Consider the following 25,430-nt stretch of genomic DNA (forward strand, 5'->3'; position numbering starts at 1 on the left):
TGACCTGGAGATCAGGGATTTGAATGCAGCGCGATTTGCATGCAACGGGATATCCAGTGAGAGAGAGAGAGAGAGAGAGAGAGAAGCAGAAAGACGACGTGTTCTATAGGATTTGAATATAGTGTAAAACTTTATTTCTTTGTGATTTATTTAGAATTTATTTTTGTTACATTTCGTTGCACTTTAACATACACATAGCATTAGCCCGTTGGCGTTGTGAAGTGATCCAAGTCAAGCCAATCCAGGAGAGCATGGCGCGCGTAAATGGTTCTACGCGCTATTAGCTGCAGACGGGTCTGATTGCCGAATTATATCGCTATTGGACTGTAACGACATCTGTTTTAGTCTAAAATGCCCATGGCTGTTGACGGCAAACTGACCGAGGTCAAGTACACAAGGCCAGAGTGCGCTTTTTGTGACCTCAGCGACCGATTTACGCTGCCCGATCGCACGTTCAACCGGCAGTATGCCGCCTTCTACTGCGCCCGTTACCAAGCCGTGCGTTCCTTTCTAGAAGACCGAGCCAAGGAAAAATGGGGTACGCGGCATGTTTATTGGCCTCCCTTGCTTCTTCTGATGATGTTGGTCTAGACTGTGGAGTACCTGAATAGTGGTGGCTGATGCTAGAGATGTGCGGCTCACGCAATAAAGGCTATAAATTAGAATAACATTGCCGCACGCCAATGAAAATAAAGGTAGCGTTCCTGTTGCTTAACGGTGCATTTTCGCACCAAAAAACAGACATCATGAATTCCATTACGGAGATCGTAACCACTACATTTAACGCGGATTCAGTTCGTCGTAAACACAACGGCGTTGTCACCCGTGCACAGCGTACATGTGTTGCTGCTTAGCCAGCGGCTCAAAACGTGGTTTTGTTATGCACGCAGGCAAGCTGGACGTTCCGCTCGCAACACTGTGCGACCTCGTCGAGGACAAGAGATCAGTCGTCGTAGGTACACTGTTCAAGATCATGGAACTCCAGCCGAGCATCTTGAAGGAAATCAGCGAGGAGGTGAGCGCGATTGTCCGCATTGCCATATTCCGCCCGTGATCCCACCTCATGTCGAGACTGCGCATTCTCTGCCCTCCAGGAAATGCTAGAAGGTGCTGTATAGATAAGACAATGGAAAACTGCTTCATTTCCCCCTTGGCTGAAACCGGAATTCATGCAAGTTTCACTTGCTTTTCTTCTCTGCAGGGCGTTGCAATTGTTACAGCAATATAAGACTTGCTTTATGGTTGTGCATGATTGAGAACGCACAAATGTAAGCATGTTGTGCAGTATGGTCCGCTATGAAAGGAAACATCTAGCTGGTAATAAGTGCATTGTAACCACGTTTATTTTACTGCGTCGTGAAAAAGTGATTGATGTAATGTATGAGGCAAACATCCACATGTAAAAGATTGTCTACTGGGCTGTGTCGTGTATGCCAGCTGTAATTGGTGGCTGGCCGAATATTAATTAGGTGTTCCCTTTAAGAGAGTACCATACTGAAGATAGGAGAAAAAAAGTGTACAAGATAATGTTCATTAGGAGCATAAATGGTGTTAACATTGGAGTGGCAACTACGAGGAATGCATTTCTGACACATTCTTTGTGTAGCGTTGGTGCAGCCATTTAACGTTGCATCAAAAACTGGTTGAAGTTTGCACCACAGTTTACGTGCATTTTAATTTACGTGCAGTTACTGGTAACCAAATAAAACTTCTTTTGGCCCCAATCGTAGCGCTGTCATTGGTGCTCCTTTGACACTGTCAGTGTGGCATTGGAGTGTTAAGATTCTCCACAGGAAATATGTTGGAGGCATACCTACCAATATTTACCATATTTACAATTCGTTTACGTATATCATATTGACAATAATAAATTTACGATTCTTCAGTTGCGTCAAGTGTAAGGTTAAACTTGTTATTAAAAAAAAGAGGAAAGCAGTGTCCCCGACTGATTTCTCAGCCCAATTCTTCATGGGAACCAAAATATCGGCTGCAGTTACGTAATGCTTCCTTCATGAATAAACATCACAAATATTTTTGTCTGTCTGTGGCGCAGATAATTGATAATTCTTGTGGTAACTACAGAGCAGAATGCCTGTTAACAGCCCCTCTACAGAATGCACTTTCCAAATTTCTTAAATAAACAGTCCGCATCTTGTAATAAAACAAGTTTTAGTATTTTTTCACAAAATGCTAGTATTTTCTGGCTTTGACTGCATTGTTTTTCAACTACTAAGATTGGCAGGTCTGGTGGAAGTCTGATTGTCTCTTTTAAAAGACAGCTGCTGGCAGTCCCCCCCCCTGCCCCCGCCCTTTTTTCCTGGTATCCCAGTGTAAGATGGTTCCCACGTACATCTTTCTTTTTATTACTTTTTCGAAGTTCAGAAGGAATGCGTGCATTCTCACCTGATGCCTTTCTGATGACTCCACTCCTAATGCCCTTTGAATTTTTTTCATTTAATTTATTATGTCAGCTGCGTTTATGCTAATCTAGGCTATTTAATTGCCTTCTGTAGCACCACATCGCGCCGCAGCCTCAACGCAGCCACTTCACGGACAACGCAGACTCGCTCGTCCTCGAAGACGACAAGCAGCGGCTAGCTCTCTCCGGGGACATCGACGTTCACACTCACGTAACAGGTTGGAACAGTTTTCTTATTAATCGCCGCTCTCTGGTGACATGCTCGTGGATGCATTTGCTTGGATTTGGCGACGGACTTCCGGAAAACTGACCCAGAACATGCCAAACATGCCGGTTCTCATCAGACCCTGTAAGGTATATCGCATTGGCAGCGAGACCACCTGTGAAAGAGGAAGGTCCTTATCACTTCCGAACTGCAGCCACCTCGTTCCTAAGGCACCAGAGTGCAAGACCATGTGAGCACTTTGCTTTGGATACATGTTGGAGAACACCAAATGGCCTAAATAAATTTGAAGCCCCTCCTCCGTCCTTACTTCCAGTGTCTGTGACAGCCCATTTGTTGCCTGGGAATGTCAAATGGACTCCAAGGAGACACATTAAATAAACATTCTTTAAAAACCATATTTTCGCTAATTTCATGGCAATAGAATGATTACCCAAGAGAAAATGAAGGCCAATGTTCAAATTTTTTAAACATTTTTGTGCATAAGTTGGAACGTCAGTGTGATGTCACGGATTTCAAGTTACTTTTTTTTATCTTTCTTTTTTCTTTGTATTTGGGCTGTTGTGACTAAGCAAATGTTTCTAAAACTTCCTAAGTTCACTCTCTGGCATATTTTTTAGAATGCAACGTAGCCCATCTTTAACCAATAAAGAAGTTACCTGGGCCCGAGCAGACGGCGTCAAAATGCACGACGCAACAGTGAGATGGTGTGGGAACTTCGAGGCACTGTCACCACCCATTCTTCGTTCTTGGACCTTTTCTTGCTCACCAAGCCTCTTTGTAGCTTTTTTCGGTATTGCAGAATGATAATTGCTAATGCTAATGTAATTACTGATGTGTGTATTTACTAGTACATTAATTACTAATGGGGATTAGAGAGCAAACGGGGGTAGCCGGTATTCTGGTTTACATTAAGAGGACGAAAGTCAGCTGAGCAGGTCACATAATGCATAGGACAGATCACCGGTGGTCTAGTACATTTGAAGGACGGGTGCCAAGAGAAGAGACACGAAGTTGAGGACGGGCAGAGGACTAGGTGGTACGATAAAATTTGGAAATTTGTTGGCACAGGACGGGGTAAGATGTCGCAAGACCGGGTCAGTTAAAGGTTGCTGGTAGAGGCCTTCATCCTGCAGTGGACATAAACAGGCTGACGATGGTGAATTACTGATGAAGCTTAAAATATTTTGCTCTTTTATGCTCCTCTCAACCTATAACTTTGATTTGACGCTGTTGCACTGTTTACCGACGCGTGGTAAGTTCTTCAACACGATAGGCTTAGAGCTGAGCTCCTCTCTGGTGCACCCTTCTGCAGGTGTTCCCGTAGCGCTGCTGGGTCGAGTGAGAACGGATGGTCGCTTCGCCGTGGAGGACTTCTGCTACGCCGACCCGCCGGAGCAAATCAAGAGGCCGCTCCTCGAGGCTGACATGTAAGTCTTTCGAAGCACCTTGCTTTCTCCAAGGAGGCGTGTGTGTTACACTATACTGCATACTACGTGGGTGCTGCTCTGGAAGAAAGCAAATGCATAACTCCCCAAGAATTAACAACAAATGCACTAACTCATTGCTGCTGTGCCTGCGTCACACGTGGCTACATGCATTTATTTGATGCTGCTTTTGTTCATGTTTTTTAACTATTTTGCTTTGCCAACAAATCACCTCAATACAAAGAAAATATTCACTGTTTTCTGTCACCATTGGCAGATTGGGCATCATCGCACATAATGTCCACAGGCTTCTACACTACATAAGTAGCAGCCAGCGTAGTCATATTCTTATACCCCAGTCACATGGGGCACATCCTATCGGGATCTGATTTCTCAGTGGCAGTTGTCTGCTTGGCTTTGGAAGAGAACCTATTGTGAATGAGAAATTCGATCCTGATTGGGTTCAGTTGTGATTGAAAGTGCCCTTTTTGACTGGGGTATTATTGACACTTTTCATTGCCGAGGCCATGTATTGCTTCATTCCAGCCAGCAAATTGTTAATGTGTCAGTGCGTCAGAGAAACACAGAAGAAAAACACCACAGTGCACACCGCGGTGTCTTTCACATTTTTTATGTCTGTGACTGGTGCACCGCAGTTTTTGTCAAGTCTCATTAACAACACTCGAGTCAATTGACTTTGGCAAATTGTGTTCTATGTGCAGTGCTGTCAACATTTCTCGCCCTCTTCTGTTCTAAAAAGCAGGGCCCGTATTTCAAAAATTAATTTGTGGCAACTCTTTGCCATTGTCCGGCGGCCGTCGCTAATAAACATGCACAGTCTTTGTCATAAGTTTACAAGCTATGTGGCCTGCGGCTGCCATGCTGACTACAGTCTGTTTAAAGGAGTTCCCGTGGTGTGCCATCATCCAGAGGTCTGGAGTGTCAGGAGTGCCACGGGAATCCAAGCACACAGCTGAACGACGCATAAAAAAAGCACAGGGTAGCCCATATACTTTTGACAAAGGTAGTACAATATCAATATTGGCTGACACCTGAACTTTCGAGAAGTTCTGGCGTCAGAATTTTTTTGTGAATGCGGGCCCACATGCAAGACTGCTTTGGAAAGAACAGTGAAGTGAAAAGCCCTCCTCATTATAAGCTGACTTGGGCTGGTTCTTTCCTCTAAGTAATTTGCAAAATTTCTCAGTAGGTTGTTGTAAGTTCTTTCCATGGAAAAGGCGAGTTGCTTGCATTCAAGTCTGTATTCTTTTTCCTCCAAATCTGTGTTTTATCACAGATTTTTAGTCAGAGTTCCTCAGACTCCTGTACTGGAGCATCCATTTGCACCTGCACCTCGAGTCGGAATTCAGGTGCACGGCACCAAAACCACTGCACTTGTTACTTAGCACAAAGTAGTGTAGTATTGAGAAAAATAACTGGCTGATGACTGCGTTTCATCAACGTTTAAGATTAGCTCAACCACCTTTCGTAGTGTTTGTGTGGTTATACTGAGTGTTCCAGTGAAGTCTTTTAATTAATGTAAAACAAAGAGTGGTTATTAGACACCAAGAAACTATCCTTTTCCCAGCACACAGTTTGTGGCATTAGGAAAAATGTGTTAATCACCAGTCACGTATGTATAGCACTAGATTTTTAAGCGCACGACCCCTTTTTCGCTGTTGAAAGTCCAGTAGGTGTTGGTATTTGAGAATGCTCGTGCACTTACATTTAGGTGCATATTGAAAAACTATGGGTAGTGAGTGTGAATCCAAAACCGTGCACTAGAGGACGTCATTCATAGCTTACAGTGATGATGTCCGATGACAGTGATGATGATAGCTTACAGTGATTCATGGGTTGTTATAACCCATCAGTCATCATCATCAGTCATAATCCAGCTGTCTTACGCCCACTGCAGAACAAAGGCCTCTTCCAGCAAACTGCACTTACTTTCTCTTGCACCAAGTGACCCCACTTACGCTTGAAAATGTTCCAATTCAGTCAGATCACCCAATTCCCTGCTGCCCTCGACAGAGCTTCTCTTCTCATCTCACCCATTCTGTAACTGTGATGGACCGCCAGTTATCTGCCCTATGCATTAAACGGCCTGCCCAGTTTCATTTCTACCTCCTAACATCAAGTAGAATATCAGCTACATCCAGTTTGCTCTTTAATCTAAACTGCCATCATCGTGTCTCTTAATCAGCCTATATTGAAGTCCACTGCAGGACGAAGGCCTCTTCCAGCAAACTCCAATTAGTGCCTCTTCTCTGAATTGGCCAACTCCACCCCGTGTATCCAGATATCCTTGGAACCTTTCCTGTTAGTAGTACTTGTATTGGTCTTCTGTGATCTGCTCCACACATTATAAGTGGCTTGCCCACTTACACTTCTTCCTCTTTAAGAGACACAAACGAGAACATTAATTTGAGCAGTATGAGTAAAACAGCCTTCTGCAATGCCAAAGAAGGTCACTGTTGCACTGAAAAGAGTATTGATCGTTGAGCTGAAAATTACCACTGTGCATTTTACGGCGTCTTTCTTCTCCTGATTTAGACTGCTGTTAATGCCACATCAGTGTGGTTACAACATAACAATCGCAACCTTGAGTGAGACGATCCGTGCTGTTGTGCAGGCACATCAAGCAAGCGGTCTTCGAAGTCGCGCAGTGAATCGTGAAATCTGTGAAATGCTTTGCGTGTTCGATTGTCTTGTTGTTCGTGCCACGAAGGATGCTGCCGTTCTCGCCGACAGTGACAGAGACATAAGCACTCGCCCTTTAACTTTATTGTGGGTGTCCTTAAATTTTTCTGTGATACCGAAAGTGCCCCACCCCCTCACATTATACTTGTGGTTGCGTTATACAGTATTACTTTTCATTACATCACTTGCAATGTTTTCCTGTGGCTTCTAAGCACAAAGTCACAGGTTCAAATGCCGGCTGGCGCCACATTCTGACGGAAGCAAAACGGGCAAGAATGCTCCTGTCATTAGATTTAAGTGCGCAGTAAAAAACCTCACGTGGTCCAAGATAATCTGGAGGCTTCCATTATGGCGTCTCTCGTAGTCCATACGTTGCCATGGGACTAGTCGTAGTCCGTGTCCGTTTCGTGTTTACGTGTGTGTCCCCCCCCCCCCCCTGCATGCCACCTTAGCAGCTTGGCTCTACATCACACATCTATGTCTTACATACTAGCCCCCGTCAAAGCACTTCTGAAGATAATTAGATGTTAATTTGATTTGACATAGTTTAGTACACCAGCTGAATGCATCCGTCATTCAATCACGTTCCTCGTAGGTTCGTGCTCTTGATCTCGGGAGTGGGCCTGACCGAGAAAGCAGACAGCCTGCTGCCCTTTCAGCTGCTCATAGATTACGTGTCGGGCTTCCTCGGCTGTGATGCTGACCAGGAGAAGGCATCACGTGTCGTCCGCGTCATCTTGGCTGGCAATAGCCTACGGCAGAAGGGCTCGAGCAAGGACATGGCTCGGGTATGGAGGCGCTGCTTCATGCATCATCATTTACTGAGCCCTTAAAGGTTCCTTTCGAGGTGTTACATAAGGGGCATGGGTGTAAACGAGAGGTGCATCAAAACATCGTTCCATGAACATGTGAAACAATTAGACATCTCATAAGACGCAGAATAACATGGGGGATATAACATCAAATATTAATTTTTGAAATGAACTTTCCGTAGTTACTTGAACTTCAGGGTGTTACGTTTGTTAGCAGCATGATCTGGTAGCATGTTCCATTCGTCAGTCGCTAATGGTAAGATTGTGGGTTGCCTCCTTATTGTACATTGTCTCTTGATCATATTGCAGCCTGATGTGTTAGCTTTACCTTTGCTTTGTTATCACTGCTGTCGCAATGTCTGATAACTTTATGTTTCAAAGTTTGGGTCCTTGCAATACCTGCATGTCAATACCTCTGCATGCAATACCTCTGCATGTCAATGCAACCAGTGTGTTCTGGAAGCTGTGCTGTTATCGCGCTATCTTGGTGGGTCTTCAGCTCGAGGCTTCCAGCTCCTTGTGAAACATTCATCGGGGAAGGGCTTAGGTGGTTCATCAGGAAGTTTCCGTGTCATGTATAAATAGCAGCCTGAGTAAGAACAGCTTCAGCTCTGATTCGTCAACAGCTACTGTACTTGTCCCGATCACCACCGCCGAGTTAGTCTCTTCCCTTGTGGTCACAAATTCACCCAGAGAAGTGCTTGTTTTTACTCACTTAATTATCTTTCTTGTAGCCCTGTTCCTACGCTGTGCGACAACATTAAAGTAAACAAAGAAATAACACCGACCATTGTGACTGGGTGAAAGTTTGATTGATTGTAAATTATTTTATTGAACCAAAGAACCATACAAGAGACCGCAATAATTTGCATTTTGCCCTTTGGCGGTGTCGTTGGGGCTAAATGATATCCTAGAGCTGCACTTCTCTGATAAAGTACAAGAAGTTGTCCAGTGTTTTCTTTCACATTGGCGGTGGTCTCGTGGAGTAGATCACAGAAGGAATGCGGTTGTTGCTTCATATGGAGGTTTTCAGTTTACCCGGTGGCAAATATCACTAAGGCCCATGCACTCCCACATAAGGTGCTGCAGGTTTGCTTGTTCTAATGGGACTGAACACTGCGGGCACGTTTTGTCAGAGGTGGTCAAAGGGGTCAGAAGACATTTCAGCTTTCATGCAATCTTGTTAGAAAATACTTGAAGACACATCTTCACCCCTGCTTTAGAACTTTGTCTGCACAAAAACAATCCGAACACAAAAAAAGAAAAATGTGGCAAAAAAAAAAAATTTTGCTTAGCACCGCATTCTGCTGCTGAGTGCAAAGTCCTGGGTTTGATTCCGGACTATGGTGGCCACATTTCGTTAGGGGCAGAATGCAGTAGCACTGGTGTACTCAGATTTATGAGTGCACTAAGAACCCAAAACGATCTAAACTAATTCAGAGGCGTCTGCTACAGTACCCCCCATAATCAATTGGGCAGTTTCATAATGTTAAGCCTCCTAAAATGAATTTTTTTTTCGCCGTTTCATTATAGCATTGGCGCAACATACCCAAAAATGCACTCGTATCTCTTCCTCGAGGCACATAAAAAAAACATCCTCACTCTAATTTCAAGAGCTCAGTTTTGATATTGAGCAGGGAAACGGGTCGTTTACTTATGCATGTGTCAGCATCTGATGGTCAGTGCCCCAGGGTTGTCACTTCCTAGTGTCTTTTCTTGGCGAGGGTTTGCTTTGCATTGGGTTTGAGCATGCAATTGGCATTGCCTGGCTCAGTTTACCATACTTGTATGCTGCACCCGCGGTCACCTAAACCCCATCGCTTGCTATTCTCTTCTCCTGTCCAGGCCAAGTTTTCCGTTCGCAAGGAGTCGTCTGCGGATGCCAGCGTGGCACGGCTTCTGGACACCCTCTTGGAGCAGCTTTCAGTAAGGACTTTGCTATACACTGATGTTGCTTCTCCTTCTCTTAACACGTTCCTTGCAGCCATGGGTCACAGCTGGGCCTCCACAGTTATTCCCCCTGTGTGGCTGTGCAGGATTTTTTGTAGTGTGCAAGCGATGACCTTGCTAGAGATCAAAAGAGAGGAGAAAATTCTTGTTGATTCTGATTTGATGCGTCGTGGCGCTATCTCTCTGCAACTTGAGGAAGTTTTCAAGGGGCATGGCTCCCTGGTGATCCACCGGTAGGTCACAACGTGCCAGAGCAATATGATGAATGACCCACCGGTGGGTCATCGTGTGCAGGAATCGGGAATTCGAAATGAAGGCATAGCGAACTGTTAAGGCGCAACGTTAATGAATTTTCACTTTGTCTAAATTGGTGATAGATGAGTTGTACTAGCGAAGCTGATCTTCTTATAAGCTGCCTTTAAATAGCAGCAGCTAAGCATGCAACTCAAGCACCTGGTGGTTAGCGGATGTGATGTAGCACGTTACTTCCGAAATTTTTCTGAGCCCCGCGGTTAGTGCATAGTCTTGCAAGTCACACAGAGTAGAGCTGCTGGACCCGAATCATGTGGCACTTCTGGCAAGTGGTAATGGCAGCATATTTTTCTTCTTTTTTTCCATATCAAAAACGTCTATATTTGCTTAATTTTCTGACGCATCCACACTTATTTCAAACATAAAGTATTGCACGGAGGCTCCTCTGTGCATTTTAGCTGTCACGAGCATGTGTCCTGGCGATATCGTCCTATCGTCTTGCACCGACTGCCTGAGCGCATGTGATTAACTAAAGGGGTGATGCTTGTGTAAGCACTGTATTCTTAGCACCAGCTGGAAAAGAGATCACATACCTTGACATTGCATGGTAAAATCGGCGTGCAGAAGGTTGCATGTATTCTTTTTTTTTGTCCCATTGTTAAGCATTTCTCCTGCTTAGTTTTATCATGCTACATGTTCTCACAACACTTTGCTGTTGCTTTCACATTCTTCATTGTTATATTCTTATTTATTTGCTCTCGTCGCAACGAATCATTCACTTGTTAGTCAGTACTTTGTGCTGTGTGTTCATTCCTTGTGTCTATCTTCATTTCTGGCACCTCTTGTTGTTTTTGTCAGTCCACGTTGAAACAATTAGCTCAGCGTCGCACGTGTTTGGTCATGTGAATCAGAAGTTTAGTCCCAAGGATCTTGCCACAAGCATGCTGTGCACTGTTCTGACGTCCTGCCGCCTCGTAGCGTTCCGTGGAAGTGGATGTCATGCCCGGCCTGTCGGATCCTGCTGCCAGCCTCCTTCCCCAGCAGCCCATGCACCCCTGCCTCTTTCCCGGTGCTTCGCAGCGAGCCTCGCTGCGATGCGTCACCAATCCTTACCAATTCGAGTTGGACGGCCTGAGGTGAGTGAGTCCACTGCCCACACTGGTCACATGTTGCAAACAGATTGAAAGAGTATTGGCACATATTTTCAAAGTTATCAAAAGGTTTGCAGAAACAGTCGACGATAAACAAATCGGCGAGCAGTTCTGTAGAGCTGTTTTGCTTCATTAAAGCAGTGATTCGCTACAAGACATGTATTTGTTGCAGTCTGTCCTTTCATGGCGTAATTCTGTAGAGAACAGAGCCAACAACCGGAGCATCTGTAGCCATAGTACAAGGTGGCTGTACATATAAGCCGAGTCATCGTGTGCTTGTTATCTCTAGCAGCGTGAGCATAGGCATGGAAGGCGACTGCCATCGTCCTCTCCTGCATCTGCTATGTGGGGAGAGGGCGATGGGAGAGGAGGAGAGTGGTCTTTACTGCATGTTCCATCTTAGCATCTAAACCTTCAGATGACCCAAAGCTCTCATGCAAATACGTGTGTGTCTCGAAGATGTGTAATAGTTGGTGTTTGGCGACGAATGGGCCCCGCAATGCGGTTACGCAAAGGCATGCGCCCTTTTCATTGATGGTGAAAGTCCGACCACCCCTGACCACTGATCACCACGAAAATGGACAAGAGCCAAAGAAAGCTATTTGCTTTAAGACCCTACCAACCGTTTTTCATACATAGGATGACACTTAACTGGAATGAAGGATAGGAAAACAGTTATAAGACGTATTAATTTGATACTAAATTCGGTCTCGAACCGCGAGACCTGGCATCATCAATGGTATCTTGACGTTGTGGCACCGAGCTAAGTTCGCTGACATATCATAGCAGTGAGGCTTGGTGCGAAGACGTTGCTCGCTAGAACGATACACAAGAGTGCTGCACGCAGTTCCTCCTGGATGCACTCGCGTGCGGCAGCCACAGCGATCACACAAACGAAGCAAGTCAACGTGTTGTGACGCACCAGCGGTATTGTGCCGTCATGATGCATTCACCACTTGGGTGCAGAAACCGAGGCTGATTTGTAAGAAGAAACCCGCTGCGGTGGCTTAGCGGCTATGATGTTACGCTGCTAAGCACGAGGTCGCAGGATCGAATTACAGCCTTGGTGGCCACATATCGATGGGGGCAAAATACGAAAACGCCCGTGTCCCGTGCATAGGGGGCACGTTAAAGATCCCCTGGTGTTCAAGTTAATCCGGAGTCCCCCACTACGGCGTGCCTTATAATCAAATTGTGGTTTTGGCACCTAAAACTCCGGAATTCCATTCGATTTGTAAGAACTGCTATAATTAATTAATTACAGCCACGTGATGGCTTCCCAGTATTTTTTGTAAGCTTTACGAGGCTTGCACATCTGTTTAACACAAAAAGAATTTTCAAGGTGGAAATGTTATGACAGTGCTTCTTTAAATGAATCAATACTACGAGCTAGCCAGTAACATAATGGATGAAGAGAAAAGGGTAAGTCCAGTCATAGACAGCATTCGTGTTGGATTGTTTGCAGGGTAGTTACCTTTAGATCACGGTGAACGTCCTGCAATGTGAAAAATTCTTTCACCCCCCTCATCAACCTAAACTCTGATATGTCGAAATATCGGTCAAGTTGAAATTAGCAGTGGACACGAGTAGGATAATGATGATTTGGGGTAACCATGTCGCCTTTGTAAGTGGAGGAAAAGCATGCCAAGTTTTTCTTAATCTAACATTTTAAGATTTCGTTTTGCAGAATATGCTTCGAAGAAATGTGTTTTAAGGAAAAAAAATTTCATTTGCAATCAATAGCAGCGCTGAGCATTGGCTGCATCAGCCCAGCGTCTTTTTGCCGAGCAACGCATGTAGTGTACAAGGAGATGCCAATATTTTTTAAAGTTCGAGTACTAAAAGAGTAATGGCATAACGTTTTTTACTTCTCAGTTATTTTCCTGTGAAGTAGTAATCTGAACCTTTTAAATCTGTGGAAGTATAGTGGCAAGTATCAGAGCACCATAAATAATTAGCCACATTACTTCTCTTTATGATCCAGTTTTGCTTTTGGTGCCTACGTGGTGAATGTGTCATAAGGTTATGATAGTGACTGAGGTCCCGTCTTTGTGATCGCTGGGGCTACCACACGTGAGTGCACTCACAAGAAATGTTAACAGCACTCTTGTTTTATTTTTATTTTTTGTGATGAATGTTATCATCTCTAGCCTTACTGCAACGCAATGTTAGCAAGTTTCGCCGTGTGTTATGACGTCATGATAATGTCAGTGACATTAAATCCGGTCTTTAAGTGCCAGAATAAGATACAGTTGGCTTCTATTAAGTCGACCCTGACAGGACTGTCCATACCGATCTAATTATCTGGCAGGTCTAATTGAACGAGATGCTAAAAAAGAAACAGGAACGCACCGCTAATTGATTTGGTAGTATTTGCCCAATTTTAACCACGCCCCAGGAACAGATCTGCGCCCTCTTGATATGTTCCGAAAACAGAAAAATACCGTACGAAAATGACATTAAATCACCTAAACTAGTAGAAATGTAACGCACACCCATTTTTTTTACAAAAGAAATGGGAGGGGGGCTATGGTATGTCTCTTACGGTAGCGGTTTGTTTTCTAAGTTAGCTTCGCCGCGATACAGCCACGTGATGCGGTAAAGCATAAAACGTCGTGAAGGCAGGTTTGGTTTCATATCTGATTGCACTGCGCAGGAAATTGTCAGCTCAATTTTCATGGGAAAAAAAAAGCATGTTAGCATCGGGTTAATACCGTGATTGGAGATTGGGAGCTACCGTTGAAAATTTTGGCATTAAATGTCTTTCAAGGGCAGGCCGAAAGTAGGCGTTTTCAACGACAGATTTTGACGATGCATTCACTGTCCCCTAAGTTCCGGCAAGACATGCTGCCTACTAAAGGGGTCGCTGTTGGGTCCATCATAAGGTCAGGCGCATGCATGCTGACTGGTCAAGTTCAGTCAAATCATCTGGCGAGCACCAATTTAGGATCAAAATATAACACAAGTTCTGGCCTATTGAAATCCATGGGTGCCAGCCAGGACTCTCGGATGGGATCGAATTAACCGAAAAATCAAATTAAGCGGTGTCAAATTAACGGGTGGCTATTGTATTTTGTATGTTTTCAGCACTTCGTATGTATCAAGTGTAATCTTTTCATGTCGGAGAAGCATATGGTGAAGTTCCTATATCTTTGAAAACATGTGCCAGTGCGCCTTTTAAAGGACACTAAATAGAAAATTACGTTGAGCTGTATTAGTACATTATCCTTTCACAATTCCAGAAAAGCCAATCTTACCATAAGAGGCTTGGTAAGACAGAATTCTAAGGAAAAAAAACGGATGGCTGACAACACGGCCTTAATGTTACCGCACCAGTTCATTGCATACTTTGACAGCATCTGCTCCAGCACGGCTAATTTTTTGTCGATAAAGGTGCGCTACATTGTACTCCAAAAGTGCCAGATATTTTCACCCTAGCAAGTTTCATGAATATTTACGGAGACACAGGGGACCCAAATACAATATGATACTTTGAAATCCCCAACACCTCGCCGACACATCGGCGTTGGTGATTCGGCACAAAATTTTAAGAAGTGAGACTTTGACCTTCATTTTCTGATCTTGTAACCAACATAATACAGCAAAATTAACAAACGTAATGTTTTGAAAGAATACTCTGTCGCTCTAAACCTACTTCGTGCTTCTCTTTAGTATCTTTTTAAGGTCGGAGAAGATGGAATCTGTGTTCCTTACAGAATCCTGGGAACGTCGGGACAGAATGTGACAGACATCCAACGCTATAGCAAGCTCACCTGTCCCTTGGAGATCATGGAGAAGACAATGCAATGGCGCCATCTGGCGCCGACATGTCCAGACACGCTGTGTATGAAATTTGTCAAGTGTTCTTCCTGGTCTTTTTCTTTTTTCTTAGCTCTCTTTTTGCACTTGAGGGAGTACTTGCCTCATCCACACTTCTTGAACAGTTTTCTCATATTTTTCATCTAGTGATTGAGGAGTGCAAGTGAGTAGGCCTTACTTAATGGGTAGTTTTACCTCAAGGCCAACTGCAATTTGCCTACTCAAATGCATGTGAAATGTAGGAATCATCTTATTAGACCTCTAGACCAGTTTTGATAAAATTTGTTGCATTTAAGACTGTAAGCAGAATTCTACTGACTATGGGATCCAGAATTTTTTATTAGGGCCACTATAGGCTTAACAAAAAATTTACGAAAATCCGTAATTTTAGAAATGAACTAAGCAGCGAGCATACAGATCTGCAATTCTGTACCAGAAACGGATATCGCATTCCTGTAAACTCTTTCCGCTCGAGCATCTGAAGCGGACAAGTTCAATCTATCGTTTGTACATGAAATTGTTACAGTGTTTACGAGGGTCGTTGCAGAATTTGCACTCACAGTTTTATATATTACAGAGAGCAATGTATGATACATCGATTCTGTCCGCTTCAGATTTCTAGGTAGATGTACTTTAAATAATTGTGAAATCATTTGTTTTAATTTCAATATTACAGAGTTGTAAGCTTGATGCTTCAGATTTCTTAAAATTTTGTTACCTTCAATACTAACAGACTAAATAAAAAGTCTACTCCATACTGTCAGTGGATTTTTTTAATCTTTCAAAGGCAACAAACCTTGCCAAGTTCAATGTCGTGAAGGCCAAGTAAGATTGTTTCTCAGTTTTGTTGGAGTTGCAGGGCAATTACGTCTAGTATTGAGAACTGTCAGCGTTTCTAACATCTGTTAGTGATAAATAATCAAAGTGACATGTTCCCTTTTGAGAATGCAAGATTAACTCATGAATGCAGACATTTTTTGGGGCGCATTGCTAAGGAGATGGCATTACAAAACAAAAAAAAAATTGCACGCAATCTGCACTTATCAATACGCTTGGGCATCTCCGTTAAAGAACAGGCACCATGTTCATGTATTCAAAACTTACTAAATAAATTGTTTTTGTGCCTAAGAAGTTAGCAGCACAAAGTACCCAATTTATTGCAGGTTTCAGGCTCCCTAAGCATGGATAAATTCTTGCAGTTTATCTGACTTCCAACACAAACAGAAAAAAATTGCTATGTCTGCAATGTCTTGGACACTGTGTAAAGTTTTTAGGCTTGGCTTTCTATGTTAATGTTATGCATAGTGCTCGCATTACAGAAAATACAGACTCTAGAAAGTATTAACTGATTTCAAACTGTTTGCCTTTAGAATTGCACATGCTTGTATTTTTATCTTCGCACTTCTTTATTTACGCAGCGTGCTACCCATTTACGGATCAAGACCCGTTCATTCTGGATTCGTGCCCGCATGTTTATTTCGTGGGCAACCAAAAGAAGTTTGCGACGAAGCTGTACAAAAGTAAGAGACTCTTTGTTGCATACTAAGTCAGAGTTCACCACAGTTACGATGACCCGTTTCATGACTGGCTAGAGAGAAAACAACATGTTTAGGGTCGTTTGCTTTTAGGTAAAACTCGATAATGCCTGATTTATGTAGATCGCGTTGAATCCAATTTCCCCTCGAAGTGTGCCCCTTTTCTAAATAACAGTAATAAATATGGGTGTTAAGAAAACTGATAAATGTGGCCCTCCTTTCATGAGCAGGAGGTTAAAGTATATTGTAATAATATTTACATATGGCATATGCCTTGTTTTCGCTTAACACTCAAGGAATAACAGGCACAAATAAAAGCATTGTGCATAGCTCTGCTATCGCAAACACCAGAGACCAACAGAGCTGGGGGAAGGTCAGTAAAGTAGTGCCAAACCGCACACAAAACACACGAGCGCTGGCAACGCATCGCTACGGCATCTGCCAAAGGCGTCTACTATGGCATCCGCGATTCGCATGGTCAACGTCGCAGTAGATGCCGCGGTTGTCTCCACTCTGTACGGAGCGGTGGGCGAGGAGGACATCCAGGCACCCTGGCAGCTGCCGGAGAAGAATGCCCCTCCTCTCTTGCCTGACCCCCCTGCTCAATGCTTTGGCGGGCTAGTTGGTGCGAATCCATGAATACTTTGTTTAGCGCAAAACAACAGACACAAGAAAGACGACAGGACAAGAAAGACGACAGGAGTTGAGAGTAGCGCCTTGTCCTGTCGTCTTTCTCGTGTCTGTTGTTTTGCGCTAAACAAAGTATTCATGGACCCCCCTGCCCCGTGCGCCACAGGAGGGGGCATGCATCCAGGCCACGTTCCTCACTCGCGTATGCACCGCTCTTTCTCCCCCGCTAGGATCCACCCACCCATGCTGCATTTGCTATGCTGCGCGATGCTATTCTTATACTCTGCTTTCACTCTCTCTCAGCTCTCTCTCCCCCAGCTCGGCGAAGCTGCGGATGTCAAGAGAAACCCAGCGAGGTTCTAACAGCTCCACCGTAAATATCACTGCCGAAGCACTCTGTACCAACGTTACTAGACTAGCTTCAGTTTTAAAACTCGGCGCCGTTGCGCGGAACCGCCACCCGCCCGCGCCTTCGTGGCGCTGCAGTCGCGCCCGGCTTCACTTCCTCACTAGCCGGCTACGCGGGCAGGCCGGACTAAGCACGCGGTGCAGCGTTGATGTATTCTGTGGTTCGTTATTGAGAGCGAATTTCGCAAGCATGTCATCCTTGGAACTGTAGCCTTCGCCGAGTTTCTTAAGAATATCAGCAGACGATGCCGCCGTGCTGCGTACCTGGCTGCATAGGCCGCTATCGGAACGATGTCAACAGTTCGGTGCACCACTTTTTCTCTGCTCCCAGCAAAGCGACGCTTCGCTCAGCGTGAAACAGAGCGATTCCTCGTGCCGACCGGGAACTCTCTGCGAAATCAACGGCACGCGCTCGTGCCACTGCTCCCGCGTTCGTCGTCGTCTTCCACAGCTGGCTGCGTGGCCGTTCATCTTTACAGTGTAGAATTTCACTTCACTTCTGTCGTCGTAATGGGGAGGCCGCGTTTACGGGGGTATGAGCCACTCATGGTCATACGTAACGGAAAGATTTAATTTTGAAGAAATTTAATTTCGAAGAATTACAAGCGGCAAATCGCAGGCGAAGGCTGGTAACCACGCCACCGAGCAAACTCGAGACATCGAACGCAAGCGACAACTGCGGACTGCGGGCATACCGTATGTGACGTCGTTCTCTCTCGTAGCCGATTGTGTGTGTAACCTCATAACTGAGAAATACCTTAATGAACCCTCAACCCAGTGATAAACACAGGGGCCGCACGTTTCAGTTTCGCTGATTAAGCATCTTCTCGGAATGAAAAATCCGACTTCTTCCTTTATTTCTTTTTTTTTTTTTTTTTTTGTGGCTTGTGTGTACAAAGACCGACCTCATCTTTCTTTTTGTAGCGCTTCTTTGGCGTGGTGAGAAGCTTCGGTGGGGATGAAGATCATCCTACAATCACGCACTTAGGCCAGATATTCAGGCTCGTGAGCCTAAACTGCGCGAAACGTTAAGACGACAGGAAGAAACACACGGCATTTAGAAACACAGCTTCTGCGCTTCGCTGTATGCGTTTCTTCCTTTCGTGCAGTTTACCCTTCTTCCAGTATTAACGAACTGGCGCGATAAATCTTATTGCTGTAGGTAGATACCGCTTTCTCGTGGTATCACTAATTCGGACAAGGGAGAACGCCAGCGAGCGCGAAACATGCGCAAACTGCCCGTCCGCACGAGCTCAAGGCTGTGACGAGGCGTCTGCAGTGGAGCCCGATGGAACAGCGTTGCCCTCTGGCGGCTGTCACAGAAGTGGCGACAGCGGCTGTAAGCGCGCGGGCGGGGAGTTTTACAACTGAAGCTAGTCTAGTAACGTTGCTCTGTACCAACTAAGCTGAAACGTGCAGCCATGGTGTTAATCACTGGGTTAATCCTGACGGTTCATTAAACAGCGGCTTGGTAGGCTGTCGGATCCTCGGTACGCAGTTGCTGCTTGTGCTCGGCTGCATTAGCCTGTTCTTGTACTCAGGCTGCAGCATTGCCATGGTGTAGACAAGCTCGTTGCCAGTTCTGCTCACAGCGTTGCTAATGGAAAGCTGCCTGCTCCCCAGGAGTGCGTATATCGCGTGGCCTTCCCATTTCGGAGCCGGAGTGAAACTGCTGCACGCACGCTTGGCTGCGGCAGTGAGCAACTACTGGCCCAGCCAATCACACGCCTCTCTGTCTTCTTTGTTTTTTTCACGTGTGCCTGGGGTTGCGCCAGAAAAGTTTTCGGCGCGCAGGCGATAGATGGATGAATTGGGTAGCCATATACAGCTTCGCTGTAATATAATATATTCACCGCTTACTGAAGTTGAGTGAACAAAAGCCTGATGCTTCTGTAGTGCCATGGTTAACTCAGTATGACCATGGCGCATTGCATCGTCCTTCCCACACGTCACACACATGTAAAGCGTGGTGATGTCCTAGGAAGCTAAATAATGCAACGATTACATTGCTGTGCATTGCAAACAGTAACTGCGGCATTGAGAAGGTGCTTACCCAACTACGTTATGTTCAAAGAAGGGTGATTCCATTAATTTTGTTGCAAGAGCGTATATTGGGGACCAGCAAAACAGCATCACAACAGGCCAGCATGAAAAGCCCAACAGGTCTAGGATGGACACAAAAATGCTTCTAATGCATACAACGATGTACGTCAATAAGGCCCTGTAATAGTATGAGGAAAAGCATCACACCTCCTGTGATGCATGCCTGTGTGCACTACTTTCATATTCTTTTTCTTTGTTAGAAAAGTGGAAAAAAACTAAGTAAGGAAGAGATCGCCAAGCACTACTTTATTTGTTGTTCTTGTTAATATGGTTTCTTTTAAATGTATTAATGATACCTCACAATGAGGATTTGTAGAGGTTAGCTTGTCGCATGACTTGCAATTGCATTGCCAATGCAATTGCAAGTCATGCAATTCAAGTCATGCAATTGCAAGTCTTGCAATTGCACTTGCCATTGCAGGTTCCTGAGAGTGATTTCGCTTGTTTAAGGAACATTAGTGTCCTAAAGGAGGCCATTGCTCATGGTAATCATTTGTAGATGTTATGGGAAAATCCCTGACCTTTTTGGCTGCCAGAGAATGAACGATTCCTCCCTCATTTTCCTGTGCCAGACAATGAAATCCCCAATTTCTCCCCAGTTTCCCCTCTTTGAATGTAACACCCAGCTATTACCCCCACCCTCCCTGAATTTCGAAAACTGTACCTAAAAACCAAAGACCCTAAATATATTTAAACAATGGCTTGAGGCCTCTTTCGAGAAGTGAGTAAAGGAAAAAAGAAAGATGGGCTAAGTGTGACACACTATGTAAGTGTCACATGCGAAGCTCTATATAGTGAGTTAAAGAGCTTTCTTAAAAGCACACTAAGCAGAAAAAAAATAATTTTAGCTCTATTAATAAATTACGCTTCCCCATTGCCAAAAAAGGCCATTCTTACCGTAATCAGGGGGTTTAAATTTCCCAACCAGTTCGCGGATTCAGCGTGCACTTGCTTTCTGGCCTCCTCATTCCAAGACATAGTGTCAGGGCAGGAAGTTCATCTCTGCCATGGTGTTACAGAAATGGGAGAGGGTAGTCTATTTATTAAGTCCTAGCATGCTTGCTGAATAATATATTTACTTATTGTATGAGAGTGCCTAACTTTTCGGCAGCCTACAGCTCTGTTGTCTCGGTTTAGGCAAAGCGATTTTCCAGTCCCACCAAGTTTGCATCCCCTTGAAACAGCGTGCAGTGCTGCAGTATTACACTAGTCTCCTTCGACAAACGTACAACACTTTACGTGCATCTGGCGAGCTGCAGGTTCTTTGTTCTGTTGCTGTAAAAGCCAAGTCACGCGTACGTGTGCCGCGCTCGTACTGCGCTTGGACGCGTACGACCGGTCGCGTACCATCTGTGCAGGTGTGCAACCGGTTGTACGCATCCAAGCGCAGTATGAGCGTGAATATCTGTTTCAGACAGGTGCTGGGCTCTGGCTGCCTTGTGTTTCCATGCGCCTGTCTACAGTAAAATCCCGAGAAATAGCCCACTTAAAATCAAAAGAAAATCTAATGAAAATATGACGTGGGCTAACTTTCCTTTTGCAGTAAAAAAAAAAAAGTTGAAAAATTTGTAGCAGCGAAAAGATGAACACGCATGTGTTAGCACTGAATTCATTCATTGTCAAAACCATCAAATGAACAGTCGCTTTCACTTTCCAACAGAAGGTCGCCAACCTCCTCACACACAGTGCTCGACGTGGTTAGCAGGGCAGCAGAAGGGGGGACCGCTGAAGCAAGCCGCTCATGAAGCTTTCCGTCTTCTGATCCATTGAGGATGGTTGATATCAAGGAGCAGCTTCAAGGAGCGGGCGACAACTACCTCTCTCGCTGCCACCCAAGCCTTGGAAACAAAGTTGGCAACATCTTGTCGCGATGGCTTCTTGAGATTACCCTTAAACATCACTGCCCCAACTCGAACGAAGCTTGCCCAGGTCTCCCAAAGGCTGTCCTTGAATGGTTTCATCCAACTCACATCAGCTGGCTGCAATATTCGTGTGCAGCCACCCGGAACGAACACAACGTCGGTGTCCTTTGACGTAAGGCCTTGCGGGCAGTGTCGGTCTTGTGGATTGGGGCCTGGTCAAGGACCGGCACGAGCTGCTGATCATCTCCGTTCGGGCCTCAAATTCGTCGCACCCACTCCAGGAGCACATCAGGTGCCATCCAATGCTAGCTAACCTCATTTCCGCAGACGTTATCACCGAAAGGGATGATGCTGTTGTGAGGGGCGGGTTATTTATCTGTGCTCTTGAGAAACTATAAAATCATGCCATAAAGCGGGTTGGGTTATCTTTCGGGGGTGGGGCATCTGTCGAGATATTACGGTACGCAGCTACGTCATGGTCTAGTCAGCGCTCGGAGAGGCACATTTCTGTCGTGCGACAATGTGCTTTTTTCTCTATTTCTTGCGCCGATCTAACGGCCTTGAAAACAAAACAATAGCGTCTATCAAAATTTTAGAATTTTGAAGCACTGTCAGTAACAAAGTATGAGGCGCGATGTCTGTCAAAGCATCCATCAGTTGGCCGTGACTTGAAGTGGGCACACACTGTTGCGTGTCCTTCAATGACGCAAACAGCCATTCCTCGCAAGGCGCAGCAAATGTAAGGCACACGTTGACAAACATACGTGTGGCCTGGGCTTAATGCAATGGCATGCCAGATAACTGAAAGCAGATGTTTGTTGTTGAAATGATGTGAATGAGACATTTCTTTACAAAACAAACTCCACGAAAACTCAGTATTTCACCTTCTCTGGAACAGAAAAAAAAAATATTCTATATATGTAGGCCATTTTTGTAACATATCTTTATTCGATTCAAAAATTTTATTTTTCCGGTACCTCTAATAAGTATCTTTTTAACACTGAATTTATGAGTGTGTTCTAGTTGCAGCACTGAAGTGATTCATACAACAGTAAGTTGTGCAAGTTGGCATGGTTGCATCGTAAACAATTAGCACACAAACACTTGGTCTGCATGTTTATGCACGTGGTTTCTTTTTTTCACAGTGAAATCATTCAGTACTCAAAGCATAACCTTTTGCAATAAGCACTCTCCCTTGCATCAGTTTTCAAAAGTACTGAGAATCTGCTATGAAATGCACTGTTTTCTCAATTTATATGTTTCCGCTTTGTGGAAGAATTTTAACCGGGACAGCAGCCCATTTCATGGCACATTTTGAAGTCTGTACGTCTTGAAACTTGAGCATGGTTTCTAGCAAACTACTATGCTTTTGACTGCTGGCTGACTTCAAATGTACGATTCCAGCATGCCCACTTGCGTCATTAATTAGTGAAATCTTGTTAATAATCGCATTGGCGATTACCGTGCAAGTTCTGTGTCCACCACTGCCGTGAAGCTCGGTCAGCAAATGTTATCAATTTGTCCTCGAATCCACTTTCCTTAAAGGGCCCCTCACCAGGGTCTGGCCATTTTGAGCTGACAAGCGCAGTGCATACAACGCGCACTAACGTTCGTGTCAGCTAAGTATTACATCTCTACGCGCTGCAGAAAGAGCTTAAATTTGAAACCGAACGCCATTTTTCCCTTCTCGCGGTCGCCGCGCTCCCATCCGGAGAGTCGACGTATGTCGCGCAAATGCGCCTACATACATAGCAGTGCTGTGACCTCGCTCATAGTATCACATGGCTTCAAGAATTATTCAAGGCAACATCACTTATTTGTTTAATCTGTTGCTTCAATTAAGGTTCAGAGAAATAGAACATACAAACCAAATGCCTGGATGTTTTTGTTTTACAGTACCATAGCAAGAGAGATATAACTTCCATTTCATCGGCTTGTTCCCATGTTGTGGAGTTGTACGCACAGAGAACGAATCTCATTTTCTACCGTTTTCCAGTGCTGCGATCATGCTCTTTCATCCTCTCGCGCCTGCCTCATTCATGGTGTTTGCAGCATAGATCAGGGGTGCGATCTTGTATGCATTCCAAAATCGAACAGAGGCGGTCCGTTCTTTATGTCACGAAACAGGCGGTCCGTTCCGTTGCGTTCGTCCGATAGCAGGCGACACGGAATGATTGACAGCAGATATCACGTCACAATTGATGTCATGGCGTTCATCACGGTTCAAATTGACCAATCGTGTGCGGCTCGGTGGAATGGACCGTCTCCGTTCTATTTTGGAATGCGTACAAGATCGCACCCCAGGTGTTCTCGTGCAGAGCATGCAAAATCGTCCACTGCGCGAAACGAGACAAATGCAACAGCTCGCTTGCGAGTCTCTCACCAGAAGTGTGCCACTCAGCAAAAACGAGAGAGAGAGAGAGAGAGAGAGAGAGAGAGAGAGAGTGTGGGGCCCGTGACATATTCGTCATGCAATCCTCTAGCTCCGGTATCGGAGAATGCAGGGAAGGAATTTCACTTGCGGAGGCTAGACGGGGCAAGTGGAGAGAGTGTCCATGTCGGCGATAGCGCTCATCTCCTGAAATCATGGGTTCGCAGCACTTCAAATATTTCTGTCTCTGCTATCAATGAACTAATTTGACAAATTGTTGCAGTGGAACAACCCTCAGAGAACAATCCCGTAAGAACTTCCAGCATATAACCAAAATTTGCTGTGTAGCCTGGTGTAGCACTCTGGGACTGTCACTAAAGAAATGCGCAGTATTTCGAGCACAACTCAGTATTTGAAGGTTATTTGTTAGTGAATGTTGTAATTTTTAACTACCTGTATTGTTTAAATAAAGCATTGATAGCTCTCCGTAAGAAAAACGCAAAGTTGTGATACGCGTTCCACTGGCTAGACGTTATAGAAAGGGCGAAGATTGAAGAAGTAAAGATGGGGTGCATACAATGAGCACAATGATTGTTTATGTCCACAACCATCGCATGCAAGTCAATTCGCGATGACAGTTTTCATGCATTTTACGTTTTCTGCCAGCACAGAATAAACGATCCTTCTTTTAGAGCACTCATTAATTTTCTAAAAGCACAATTTTTACGATTGTTACAATGTGACCAATATCTCTGTCGGGCAACTTTTTATTTTCGTCCATTCTGCAGTACATATTTGAGACCCTTATTTTTAAACCTGCTCAAATATTCAGGCTCACCTGTAGCACCACTACTCGCTCCGTAAAAAACAGTGTATTATTTTGACCCAAATTTTGGTCTTCATTAGATGAATATTTCAAGAATAAAATTCATGAATGTGTGACACAGGGCATTCTCTAGTTGTGACTACAGAGCAAAGGGCCTTTTCACACTGTTCTTTCGAAACAAAGTCTGCGAAGTGGTTAATAAGCAGTCAGCATTTTTTTTTTAGTATTTTTCCTCTAGGTTTTAATGATTTTTTTTATTTGGACTGGTATTTTTTTATATAATATTGAGGTTGGCAAGTATGAAATTATGTCATTCCATCTGCTTCTTCTTGCATTTATTTATTTTCTTTTTTCTGCTTTCTTTCAGGTGAGCAGGGGCAGACGGTTCGTCTGATAGCCGTGCCATCTTTCTGCAAGACGTTCACCTGTGTCTGGCTAAATATGAGAACTCTGGAGTGTGAGCCAATGAGCTTTGAAGTTAACACATAATGCGAAATATGTGTGCCACGGTTTTATTTACGTGATAAGTTCCAGTGCTTTACGTTATATCTTTACAAAGAAATAAACCATCTACACTTCAGTATTTTTCCTGAGAGCTGTCTTATTTGTGTCTGGTTGTTTGTTTAGTGTATGTAAAACGATGCAGCTGGCAAACACTTCTGGCATTTCTTAACCTGTCTGGAAGCTGTACGTATATTCTACGTTGGCAAGCAGCATAAACTAATTTTCTGTTTAATTTGTTGCACACACACATCTACTTTTGTAATACTGTTTTCTCTTTCACAGTCCGTCTTAGTAAAGCCAAAAGCAATATTTTATAGTTCGTCTTGTGTGAGGCCGGCGAATATTGAAATAAAATGCATCTACTCAAGCATTGAATTCTACGGTTTTACGTGCCAGAACCACAATTAGGATTAATTTTGACCGCCAGGGGAATCT

The 25,430-nt window shown here is 44.4% G+C and overlaps 1 protein-coding gene across 1 annotated transcript; it reads left to right on the top strand.

Annotated features, from left to right (window-relative positions):
- Positions 1–239: 239 nt before the first annotated feature.
- Positions 240–25,074, top strand: PolD2 (DNA polymerase delta subunit 2). Its single transcript, XM_050176713.2, has 10 exons — positions 240–538; positions 891–1,015; positions 2,514–2,637; positions 3,958–4,072; positions 7,368–7,560; positions 9,430–9,510; positions 10,765–10,922; positions 14,654–14,781; positions 16,175–16,276; positions 24,859–25,074. Exons 1-10 carry the CDS (start codon positions 352–354, stop codon positions 24,978–24,980), a joined length of 1,335 nt encoding a protein of 444 aa, XP_050032670.1. The 5' UTR covers positions 240–351; the 3' UTR covers positions 24,981–25,074.
- Positions 25,075–25,430: the final 356 nt, after the last annotated feature.

This window comes from Dermacentor andersoni, chromosome 8 (assembly GCF_023375885.2).
Source record: "Dermacentor andersoni chromosome 8, qqDerAnde1_hic_scaffold, whole genome shotgun sequence".
Classification (NCBI taxonomy): domain Eukaryota; kingdom Metazoa; phylum Arthropoda; class Arachnida; order Ixodida; family Ixodidae; genus Dermacentor; species Dermacentor andersoni.

Excerpts from the sequence above, each read along its gene's own strand:
- PolD2 (XM_050176713.2), top strand. The coding sequence starts at position 352 with ATGCCCATGGCTGTTGACGGCAAACTGACCGAGGTCAAGTACACAAGG. Across the intron at positions 539-890 it reads CCGAGCCAAGGAAAAATGGG|GCAAGCTGGACGTTCCGCTC; the intron begins GTACGCGGCATG and ends TTATGCACGCAG. Across the intron at positions 1,016-2,513 it reads TGAAGGAAATCAGCGAGGAG|CACCACATCGCGCCGCAGCC; the intron begins GTGAGCGCGATT and ends TGCCTTCTGTAG.